Genomic DNA, 11,981 nt, shown 5'->3' with positions numbered 1-11,981 from the left:
GATGCTGTCAGACTTTCCCAATTAGGACTGTGACATGGGTGAAATACGCAATTCTTCTTTCTCACAGATAGCTGTAACCCCGGTTCATTAATCAGCCATCACTCAGGCAGGCTCCAGCGAGGAATGCTGATAGCATCGCGACCGGAGCAAGCAGGCTGCAGCAGGGAGAGCGATGCTGACAACACCCTGTGCCGCAGCTCCCACTGTGGGGGCTACCAGCATCAAACCCTGCCATGTCTCAGCACTTTTCTATATCCTAAAGGTGAACTACAGGCGATCTCAGATCTGGCTCTGAGCTTTTAAACAAAGGGACCTTTAATGTCTCAACAGGACAGAGCCAGGAGCCCTTCCAACCTATATGAAAGGCTGTCATAATTAAAACCAAACAGAAACTGTCTGAATTCCTTATTAAGGACACTTACCAGAACAACTTTAACCCCTGAGTAGCCTAGAAAGCTTTTAATGTTTATAAATGTTGATAGGAGCATATATGCAAAAGCTTTCTTGGTTAGTGCCAAGGAGCCAAATTTGGAGCTGGTGTAAACTGAGGGTGGGATGCCGCAGCTGTGGCTTACCCAAAAACATGGCTTGTTTTAGTGCCTTTCTTTGTCCATATTATACCTGAGAAAAAAGAAGTGAAAAAGAAAATGAAAAAAAAAACCCAAACAAGAAATTGGAAATCTGTTTCCTTATTTGAAAATGAGCTTTCTGGGTTATTTTCAGTTATCAGAATTGGACAAACTCCAGAAATATTTATCTTCATCTTTCTATTGGGGAAAAAAATTGTACCAAAACATCCTGCCACCTCTCGTGTGGTATTAACAGATTTGATGCAGTTAACTCATGTGGTATTCATGGATAAACACACATAAACATTCAGTCTCCAAAATTACTGAATTCCCTTACAAATAGAACAAAAATTACATCAAACATTATTTTCTCTGTTGCCAAACCACAAATAAATTCAAATACCCTTCTAAGCTAATAGCATTGCCAGTATTCTCTTGAGTGTGAAATTTAGGCATCAGGAATGGTCACAGTAAAGCACATTCACTGTATTTCTTAGAGAGGCATGAAGACTGTTGAAGAAACTACAAAGCTGGATCTGTGACTTTGTTCAAGAAAAACATGATCCATTGATCAATTGAGAATGCGAGGGTGTCATTAATTCAAGAGAATTCATATTATAGCTCTTTTTTCTCTGCAATTTCAGTATTAAGAAACAGTTTGATTTGAAAACAAAGAAAGATTTTGTGTGTGTGTATGTACATGCATGCCTGCATATGTGTGTATATATATACATGCAAATATTCCCAGCTTGTTACATTAAGCTTTTTAGCTGCATAGCTTCCACTGAAGGAAGTTTAATAATAATAGTAGTAATAGTAATAATAAAAAAGTAATATGAGTTCACCAGCTAAAACCAGTTGCATATGAACTTGAGAAAATCCCCTTCAGATATAAACCAAAATGCCTTCTTTACCCCCTACATCAAAACTACATGTGTTCAGACAAGCACCAACAATCCTTCCACAACTAAAGTGTTGTTCTTAAGAGATAAGGACATGGATGAAGCAGACCATTGTGACTGGAAAAAAGCTTGACACTGCAAAAGAAATGCCAAGGCATTTACAGAAAATAAAATTCAAGGCAAAGCCAAAGTATGGTTGTCAACATAGATCATTTCCCAGTAACAAGGGTCAGTGCCATTGACATTATACGCTGTTGAAGCCAATGCCATCCCCCAAATATTTATAGAGCACGAAGGAGAGTTGTTGTCAGCCAGAAAAAAGTCACTTTTAGGCTAGGGGTGCAATTACGCCTTTTGCAAGGGATTCACTGCCTACATGCTGGTGCCTTGCAGATGCATTGAGGGTTTGGTGCTGTCCCGGTGTAGAGTGGTGCCAAGCAGGAGTCCCTGGCGGAGATGCAAGGGTGCAGTAGCTGATGCCAGGCCCTGCTCCCCGCAATCCTGGGCACCGTGCACTGCTTCTGCATGACATGGAAGGGCACTTCCCAAAACACAAACTCATTGCCCTCTGGTGCACATCTGCCTGGCGGACGTCTGCATCTCCCCTGGAAAAGGTGTGAACGGCATCCGCACCTTGGCACGGGCTGCACGGGACTGTCTGCCTCCATGGGGAGGCTTGGGGATGCAAACCCCCACCCCAGGCAGGGCTGTGATCCTGCAAGCACAGGTCCCCACCAGTCCTCCTGGGACCCAAGGCTGAGTTAGCAGCTTCATCAAAGTCAGAGCCTCTGCTTCGAGGAGGTGTCGTCAGATGCAGGCGTTAGTCTGGCTGACTTCAAAGACCCACTGGAAATGTCATGACACAATACTTATTTTTAGGCTGTCATTCCTGTCAGGTGTGCTGTGATGCTACCTAGCCAACTTCAATGCAAGCGAGACTTGCTACCATGTGTTTTCAAGCATGCTGCCACATTTAGAGATGCTGATGTCATGAGACTGAAATAACGGAAAGTGAGAGAAAAGCAGGCTTATGTGAGGAAGATTTGGATGTTGATGTCTGACATACCTGGAAATGAGCTTTCTCTTCCCAAAAGTGCTAGAGTGCCTGCTGCCCTCCAGGTTTTCTTCAGAGAACATAACCAGTTTCCTCAGGACCAATTAAACTGACCCATCCCTCAGCTGGAAACAGGATGGTCATGGACGTGCACTGAAATCTGAGTCCTCAGAAAAGTTGCGTAGCTGAGATGTTTCCACCAAGCTGACACAGGCTTAGAAGCAAAGGACAGCCTATGCCTGCCCCCTTCCAGCCAGGTGGTCATCTCTGATGGGAACTCTTTGCGCTGGATTTGGTACTAGTTCACGTCAAAGGGACATACCTCTTGCTCGGTTAGACAGACACAAAGGCTCCCATCATTACCACAGGGGACAAGCTCTGCTCCGCAGTGTCTGCACACCACCGCTGCTGTGCAGAGTGGGAAAAATATTCCCATAGCGTGTGGAAGACTGCTTAAAGTGGCCACGGAGAAACATTTCATCGTAATACATAAATTAATGGAAGAGTTTAGAGTTCATAGTCTAATTAACCTAAATCCTTTATTTTGCTTTAGCTGTAAGAAGCTCTGGATTCTTAGCTAGTTTTTCTTGCCAAACAAAATCTTTCTTGCTGCTTCATTACTGACCTAGCAAAGTTAAGTGGTGTCATTTTTATTGAAAAAACATGGTCAAGTGTGTCACAAACTGAGAAGAGTAATGTAATTTGCTACTGCTCTGCTTCAAGCGGTAAGAGAGAACACAAACAAGTTTAGCTAAAAAATGAAGACCGCCAAAAGCTATGTTTCTGTTCTGTATTGGCTGGGTTTTGGAGATGAAAGAAGGAGAATACTGTATTTTGAAACCAAAAAGTCTTACAAGTATAAATCAAAATCTGCCCGCTGTGCAGCATATAGTTAGTACTTTCCTGAATCTGTTGTTGTGCTGGCTCTATCACGGGGCCGATCTTTTCATTTTGTTTATATTTTCCTAATGCAAATTGTGACTTCTACCCTGGGAACATGACAAAGCCTTTCTTCACAAATGCAATGAAGACAGGAAACTCACGGTTCCCACAAAACAGCTTTGACTCTTACTAGATGTGATAATTTCGTTAGCACGATCCCAGACATCAGAACATGGATTAGTGAGACAGACTAATAAGCCGCAGGGGCTCCTGTCCACCCATGGAAAGTGGTTCATCTGAGCAGGGTCCAGTCTGCTCTTTGTCACCCTGGGTCAAGCTGTGCAGCTTTTCCTTGCTTAGCGTGAGTTTCACGGAAGCAGATACGGAACTCAGCCTCCTCCTTCGTTCCACCACTGGGAGCTCCAAAATAGGACTCCTGATCATTTGTCTCCAGACGATGCCAGGAGATGCATCAGCTTGTGCAACTGACTGCTCAGCCCCTCTAATCCCTGCTGTGCCTGCAGAGCGGTGCAGACACCCCTGCGCTGGCCCACGGCCAGCCAGGATGCCAGCAGCAAGCTTGCTGGCAGCAGCAACCTCCGCAGAGTAAACCACCGGGATATTTACCCAGCTTCTTGGGTGGGTTTTGCATCCGGCAGAGTTTTGTGCTCTCCCAGCCATGCTTCTCCTATGCCTTGAGCTGCCTGGTTCCAAGCACACCGAGGTTTATCTGCTCCGCATAGAAATGGTGGTAGCCACTGCAGTTTCACAAAGCCTTCAGCCGTTCCAAAGAGCAGATTTCCTTGTGATACTACCACGGTCCTTTTGCTGGTATCCTTGAGTGCTGGATCACTCTTTTAAATAAAGCCTTCAGATCCTAGAGTTTTATGATTACATGTCCTTACCATATTAACTTCCAGCTCCTAATCTCTCATTACTACTGTCAGACAATGCTACAAAACAGCATTGTAGCTGAAGCTGTGCTGTGGCTGACCAGCTGGTACCAGAAGAAAGCACATACAGATAAGATATGTTGTAATGAAGGTATTGCCAAGATTTATGGTTAGCATTTTGGGGTCTGAGCCCTTTTATACTAAGGAAAGAAAAACAGATCCAAGGCAAAGTAGTCAGGGCTGGATATTACTGTGATATGGGGCCTGCCCAATGGCTCAGCTTTTCTTCCGGCACATGAGGGCATGTTTTCATAAAAATGGCCAGAATTACCTTTCTCCATGGCCACCTTCTCACTGCTTCTGAAACAGAACCCTATGCATTCACAGGTGATAGCTTTACCAAGTGGGTCAAACAGAGTCAGAGGGCTGGAAATTTTCTTTAGGAACAAATTGCCCTCAGTCTATACAGATTGGGCCAAATACATGTAAAATTTCAATTACAAGTCAATGGGGTCATCATTTGTCTGTACCATGGTTTATCGGTCAGAGGAGCTCAGCTCTTAGTGATTGCCTTTTTGCTTCATGCCTTAGTTTCACTACAGGTAGACATGTGTAAATTGCTCCAACAACATGTAAAAGCATGGAGGGTTTTTTAAAAAGCCTTATCATTAGACAAAGGGAATAGAAATGTTGGTGGGATGGGACCTGATTAATTATGTCTTTCATACATGGAAGAAGTAAAATGAAAATGTGAATTGCAGAAATGAACAATCAAGTGAACCTTTGTTCAGGATTAGAAATAGGCAGTTGGGACCTAATTATAGAAAGCGATTTCTGAGTAAGCGAATCCTGCAGGAATAAATGCTGTGCAAAAATAAATCTGAGCATAGAAAGTAATATATGAGTTAGAACACAAAGGATTTGGACCCCTAACAAAAAGGTATTTAGAGACTAATACTGATGTTGGCTGTCATTCAAAGCCTACCCATTGAAAAGAAAATAATAATAGATTAATAACATGAAACATTATTGAGCAGACTATGCCAGTAGGGCCGGGAACAAGGAAATTTCACAGGTCTCCTCTCCTGCAGGAGGGCTCTGATGCCCACTATGGGCTGCCAGAGGGCAAATTCCCCATGAGGCTTGGGATCTGCAGTCCCCTCCTTACCCCATCTGAGGTGAGAGGGTGCCAGACTACATGATGGAGGAGCAGCTGGTAGCTCCTGTACAGCGACAATACCTGGCTTCAGAAAGCTGAGACTGGAGGTGCCCAGACTGGGCTGTGCTCCCCAGCACTCAGCCTGGGTCCAGAACAATGCACAGCAGCTCCTGTCCAGCTGGGGCTTCCTTCTGCCCCTGGAAATCGAAGCCTGGAGATGGGAGCATTGAGCCTCCAGCATGCTTTCTGCATGGGGCAAACACATGGAGGACACCCCGTTTGCATTTTATGAGCTTAAATCTAGTCTTGTTGTATTTCCATGCCTGCAGAAGAAGAAAGAGGGATATCTTTTGTCAGTTCATTCCCAGGCTCTTAAGTCATGGGGTTAGGGCTGCGGTACTAGGCAGCCGACATTTCTGCAGCAGCAAAGATGAAAGTCAGACAAAATAATCCAAAGAAGTGCTTAACTGTGACTATTAAGTCCCAAAGGATTTATCAGAGTTTACTTTCCTCTGACTTCTAGGAGACACTTCGGCTGAAGTCCATTAAGCAAATTAAAAAGCAGAAGGAAAATAAACACAGATTAATGGCGATAGGAATTTTATGAAGGAAAGGAAACAGCCAGACCTTGTGACAAAGCTGCTGGGCTGCTATTCAGGTTTTAAGGCCCCCAGACCTTATAAATGGATGAGATTATTCTCTTCACGTTGCCCTGCTGGTAGTCGTAAAAGAGAGTTAATAGAATTTTTTTTCCCCCACTGAGAAGTCCTGTAGAATCTTGACTAATAATATAATCTATAAAGTTTAAGTTCAGTGTGTGACATGCAGCTATTTGTTCATTTCCAGGTAGGGAATCGAGCTGTAAATCTTGTAGCGACACAGATACTGTACTGGCTCTGTGGCATTTTGTCTCCTGCTGAAACTGAAACCCATCTGAGCAGCTTCCCACACAATTAGGGACTTGCACGTCAGAACAACCAGGCAGGATTTCTGCATTTATTACTTTGGCATCATGATTAATATTTAATCCAGAGGAGATATCACAGACATGTTTGAAAGCTAATTTTTCTTGTTAAAAAATACTTTGAAACCAAGAAGATGAGCAAATTATGTCATTATGGAGCCTTGTTATTTATTGTCTTTAGATAATTTAAATTAAAGCAAATGCTCCCATAAGGGGGAGATTCCTTCCGCTGCTCCTCTTCTGAGTGATTTTCTAATTTTCATTGGGCTTATCAGTGTTCATGGCCAAAAACAATGAGATACCAGAATGGTAAGAGAAGAGTGAATAAACACCTCCACCTTGCTGTGTAGCCAGGCCCTGGTTCAGCCGTGCGGTGGTACAAGCCTGTGGGGCAGAAGTGGCTTTCGTTGACTCAGCTGGAGATGCCAACACACCAGGAGCAAGCACTGACCACTCTGGGACGTACAGAAAACCTCTTCGGGTCCTTATCACAAACCTGAAGAAAATGGGCATGCTCATATTTCTTTTTACTGCCTTGACTGGAAGACCCTCTCACTAATTGTCTTTACAGCATCTAACCCAGTACAAGTGGGTAATTTGTTGCTTGCCTCTGCTCATTGATTCATCTGTGTGATAATTCTTGGTTTGCCACTTATTCACGGGCAACTCCCTGTAGAAACTAAAAATATTTTGGACACAAATTTACTTGAATTTTGTTGATGGGATCCCACCTCTGCCCGCTTGGAGGCATTGGAAACAGTTCTGCTACTATTCTCCGTGAGAAGGTGATATTTCTCTGTCTGTGCAAATATCCTGCAATATGAGCTTAAAATATAGAATATACTCCTGCCAGTAGACTCCCCTGCAGGATTAGTTTCCAGGTGAAACAGAAAATGAACCCCAAAGGACTGTCCCTGAAAAGCACAGCCACAGCTATGATGCTCCCTGGCTGTGCTGGATCCCTGTTGCCCTGCCCCATGCCACGGGAACAGGGATCCAGCACAGCCAGAGAGCATCATCCTCAGCTGATGGGGCAGGGAGGGTTCTGGAAGAGTGAGCAGTTGCCAGGAGACACCCCTGGCCTTGCCCACCCCAGGCCTGGCGCTGAGCCCGGTTGCTGGAGGTACCGATTTCTCTAGGTATACATGTTCTTTTCATTAAGCATCCCCTACTGCCCTTTCCTGGGGAGGATGATCGCCAGAGGCAGCACCGGAGGTACCCCTTGCTTCTGCCCCTTGCTGCAAACTGCTCTGCAGGGCTGCAAATGGCTCTGGTTGCAAGGGCACCTGGGCATAGCCGGCCGGGGCTGCGGGACTGCACTGCGCTGCACAGCCAGAAAACAAACAGCCTGGCAGGTTTGGTAAAAGAGGGTGCACAGGGAGGAGGAAAGGAAGAAAGGACAGATGAGAGAGAAATAAGTCCAAGGACAGGATTTTAATTCTGTTTGTTAAAGCTCAGGTTTGAAGTCTTTCCTCAGACAAACTCCCTGGACTTGCAGATTGTGACTCACTGCGTGTGCTGGTAATTGTGTAAAAGGCTGATGCGCAAACTGCGGCTGAGGGTTAGTGAGTTTGGGTATGGCTTCCCAACAGCAATGAGGTCACTGCACATCATGGCTTCTGCTCAGAGGCTGACCAGCACCAGGGTAAGAGGCCAAGATGTCTGAGCAGCTAAAGCATGTAACCCTTCCCTTAGTGGGTCCCATTTGTCAGCTTTCCAGTTCCCACGGGACACCTGACCTTTCACCACTAATATAAGAAAACTGCAAAATGGCAGTGCCTGAAGCTCTGTGTTTTCCACGTCTGCACCGATAAAACTTGTTTGTGGCCTGGGCTGTCTGGCACAGCCACTGTGTACGTGCGTGCCTGCACGCATGGGTGTGCACACCCCAACAGCAGGCGGGAGCAGCCCGGGGTCACCAGGGCCAGCCGTGTCACTACCTGCTGGGGAGCTGGCCTTGGATAGCTAACTGTGCTTTGCTGCCTGCTTATGCCTTGTTTTTACCTTTCGCTCCGGGGATCCTAGTACTCGAGGACCAGCAGCCCTGCAGGAATGGGGTCTCACCGGCTGCTGCTGCAGCTGCTGGCCTTGCTGACCACGGTCACCAAAGCCAAGGTGTTCAGCCGGTGCGAGCTGGCTCACATACTCCAGGAAGAGGGGCTGGATGGCTACGGGGGCTACAGCCTCACCGACTGTGAGTTTCAGTGCCCTATCTCCCCACAGCCTTCCCTTCCCTGCTGCTGCCATCCCCACGGATGGCAGCTGTGGCACAGCCTCAGTGCCTTCTGCCCCTGCCAGGGCTCTGCATGGCCTTTTATGAAAGCACCTTCAACACGGCAGCTCAGAGCATCAAAGCGGACGGCAGCGCAGACTACGGCATCTTCCAGATCAGCAGCCAGCTGTGGTGCACCGACGACCGCAGGCCCTCGGATGACGGCTGCAGGATCGCTTGCAGGGGTACCACAGCACTGCTCTTCCAGATCCAGCACCAGGAGCAGAAGCAGCAGCAGGAGCCCTCCTGCTCTGCCCGACTTCACCCCCTGGCCAAAACGGAGCTGCAGGGGCATGCGGGGCCCAACCTGGGCAACTCGATGCCTGCGGCCACAAGAAGTTGGGGGTGATGAATGGCTGGGTCCAGCTCCTCTTTCAATCTGTACAGGGTGTGGGTAGCCCTGCTGACTCCTGAGGCTGGGGAGTGAGAGGCCATGGCCATTGCCAGCGGCGCTTCTCCCAGGCACCATAGCATCGCTGCCCCCAAGCCTTCTCCAGGGTTTCACCTTGAACCTCTGGGCCAGCTCCCTTCCCTTGCCCAGTATACAGCCTTTCCTCTCCTGGGATACTAGGAGCCCCAGGCTTTTCTGGGTGTTTTGACTGTGGGTGGAAGATAGGCAGTCCTGATTTGGGTGGGTTGTGATGTGGGGCCATATGAGATAAATGCATCCCCCCAGTTGTGGAGTGAGTAGGGAAAGCGATCACCCAAGGCTGTATTACTGCCAAGCAGATCCAGGTCTTGGCTCGGGGTCTGCCACTAGTGGGGAGCTCCCAGGCATACAAGGGAAGGGTTTTGCTCTGTCTGACCAGCAGACATCCTGCTATGTGAGAAAACCCAAGGTCTGGGAGTCTGGGGCTGGACCTCCCATTCCTGTTCAGACCAAAACCTCCTTTTCCAGATAGGCAGAAAAGGCCCCTAGTAGCTTTTTTTTCCCCCCAGCAGAGCAAGCAGGAAGGGATTGAAATATCATAAGCGTTGATGGATCTGCCTCCCATTTTTCCCTCTCCTTCCATCTCTCTCTCACATATCATTTCAGAGGCAGGCACACCAGCAAATGCAGAGGAAAACATACATTTATGGTTGTTGCTGGCCGTGCAGAAGCAGATGAGGGTGCCTGCCTGGCGGGATTCAAGCACGTGAGGCTGATGGCAACCCGGCAGTGGGGAGAATGAGCAGCATCCAGCCCCACACCAATGCCCAGGACTGCTCGAGTGCCCGGCCCACGCTGCACCCAGTGGGGAAATCTGTTCTGGGCTGGTGTCCTGCCCTCAAGTGAGTTCACGTGGCTGTGCTTCTCTCCCTGCAGATCTGCTATCCAGTAACATAACTGATGACATCATCTGTGCCAAAAGAATTGTGAGAAACCCACCGGGAATGAATGCCTGGTAAGGGGCTTTGGGGACAGTTTCTCTGGCAGGGCTCGCATGTGTTTCTGAAGGGGAACGGCTGCCATTTGCCCGACTGTCACACAAAGGCAGCACAGCCACACCAAAGAGGAGGAACCACAACTTCAATGCTTTGCAGATGGGTGGGAATGGAGAGGCAAACTTGCACCACTTCAGTCTCTGCAAAGCATCTCACAGGAGAGTCTAGGGAGGAAGGAGCAGAGAAAAAATGTTTCAGAAAAAAATCTTGGGTGAAAAATAAATGGTCAGTAAACAGCCCATCAGCTAGTGGTTAGCCCTTGAAGATTTCTCTCTGTCTTATGCTTTCAAAGTCCATCAAAGAGATCCTTCCCATACTTTTTGCTGTCTCTTATCTTAGCTGGAAAGACCTAGCATGGAAGCAGTTTTTCCCAGAGCATTTGAGAGCAATTAATCACTGAAACAACCTGATGAATCTAGATGACAGCCCTTGCTTGGTGCAGCCCTGAACCATCCCTGGGACTCCGGGCTGTTATAACATAGGAAGCCTGTAAAGACAGAGTCCAACAGGCTGAGAAAACAGAAGTGGGGGCAGAAGACAATTCCAACGATCGTATAAATATGTGGTTGTCTGAAGTCCCAAGGCATTTTGTGCAAAAATAGTGGCGTTAACCACTGAATCCTGAATACGTTCCAAGTTGAGGGACAAGATTCTGCCTTCAGATTCCCCCTGCCCCCTCCCCGCCATTGCAGTTGGACTCATTAGCTGCTTTTCCTTCCTGTGGTGGGCTGCTGCAAAGCCTGGCTCACCGCAAAAGCAGCGTTTCTGAGTAGAGGTGAGGTAAGTAATTTGTGCAGCATACACAGTGAACAGTCTCAGGGCCCCTGTGGTGAGCACTGCTGTCACATGGTCCACTGCATGCTCAACACACTGTGACCAGCTGCAATGTCCCAGCGAAGGAGGGACCCTTGTAGTGGCAGGAGGTGGCAGCACCTGCCATTGCAATTCATTGTTCCTAGCCAGGACTTAGAGAGAGCTCAGGTGGCATCAAGGGACAGCGATGGCTGCACTCCTCACTACAAGATGCTCAGCCACAATTGGAGGGTCTGCAAGTCCTTCTCCAGGGCTAGTGACAGGAGGTCCCTCATTGGGGAGGACTCTACAAAAAACAGAGCCTGACCATATTGGATATGAATTATATCAGTCTAGTACCTCAATAGGCTCTCTTTGTTTCTTCTGTCCTCAGGGAGGGCTGGGCAATGCACTGCAAGGGACGAGACCTGTCTGAGTGGGTGGAAGGATGTGACCTGTGAGAAAGTCCCCAGCTCAGCCCTGCTGCAGCTGACAGGCGCTGCCTCTCCTCTCCTGCAAGAGGAGAGCTTCCCCCTTGCTGCACAAGACTTCTCAGTTACTATTTGCAAACCCAACTCATTCCACAAGATATAAAGTAACTTTAACAATATAGTATGTTTGTGTTTTTTTTAAACAAACTCAACTTTCCATTTTCACATGTGATTTAGGGTCCAGCCCCAAAAGATTTTCCCCAGGGGCTTTTTTGTGCATGTTTGAATGGGTCAAGGGGGCAAGGGTCAGGAGCTGGGTAGATAGCAATACCCTTGGACACCGCTGATTCCTCTGGAGTTTTCAAAGAAACTGAAAAAGGGAAGACCTCAAAAAAGGATGCAAATCTGCAAGCTTTCCAACACCTCTTATTTATGTATTTGTAATAAAAATGCAGCAAAACACAGCCCAGAATCCTACTAGGTAAAACTTGTATCCGCTCAGCAATGTAAGCTGTCTCTGTGGAAAGTCAAAAGTGGTGCACAGCCCTTTCACAACTGCCAGGGCAAAGGAGGTGAGTGAGCTCTCCTGCCCGCGGTGCAGCTTGTGCTGTAACTGGCCTGTCCCGCAGCTAGATTTC

At 47.4% G+C, this 11,981-nt stretch overlaps 1 protein-coding gene across 1 annotated transcript; it reads left to right on the top strand.

The window, feature by feature from the left end:
• Positions 1 to 8,475: 8,475 nt before the first annotated feature.
• On the top strand, positions 8,476 to 11,373 carry LOC104259653 (lysozyme C, milk isozyme-like). The gene is made up of 4 exons (XM_059818795.1): positions 8,476 to 8,617; positions 8,722 to 8,880; positions 10,002 to 10,080; positions 11,307 to 11,373. The coding sequence occupies exons 1-4, from the start codon at positions 8,476 to 8,478 to the stop codon at positions 11,371 to 11,373; spliced, it is 447 nt and encodes a 148-aa protein (XP_059674778.1).
• Positions 11,374 to 11,981: the final 608 nt, after the last annotated feature.

Source organism: Gavia stellata, chromosome 6, assembly GCF_030936135.1.
Source record: "Gavia stellata isolate bGavSte3 chromosome 6, bGavSte3.hap2, whole genome shotgun sequence".
Taxonomy (NCBI): Eukaryota; Metazoa; Chordata; class Aves; order Gaviiformes; family Gaviidae; genus Gavia; species Gavia stellata.
The sequence above is the reverse complement of the archived record's forward strand: the minus strand, read 5'-3'. Positions and strand labels throughout refer to the sequence as shown.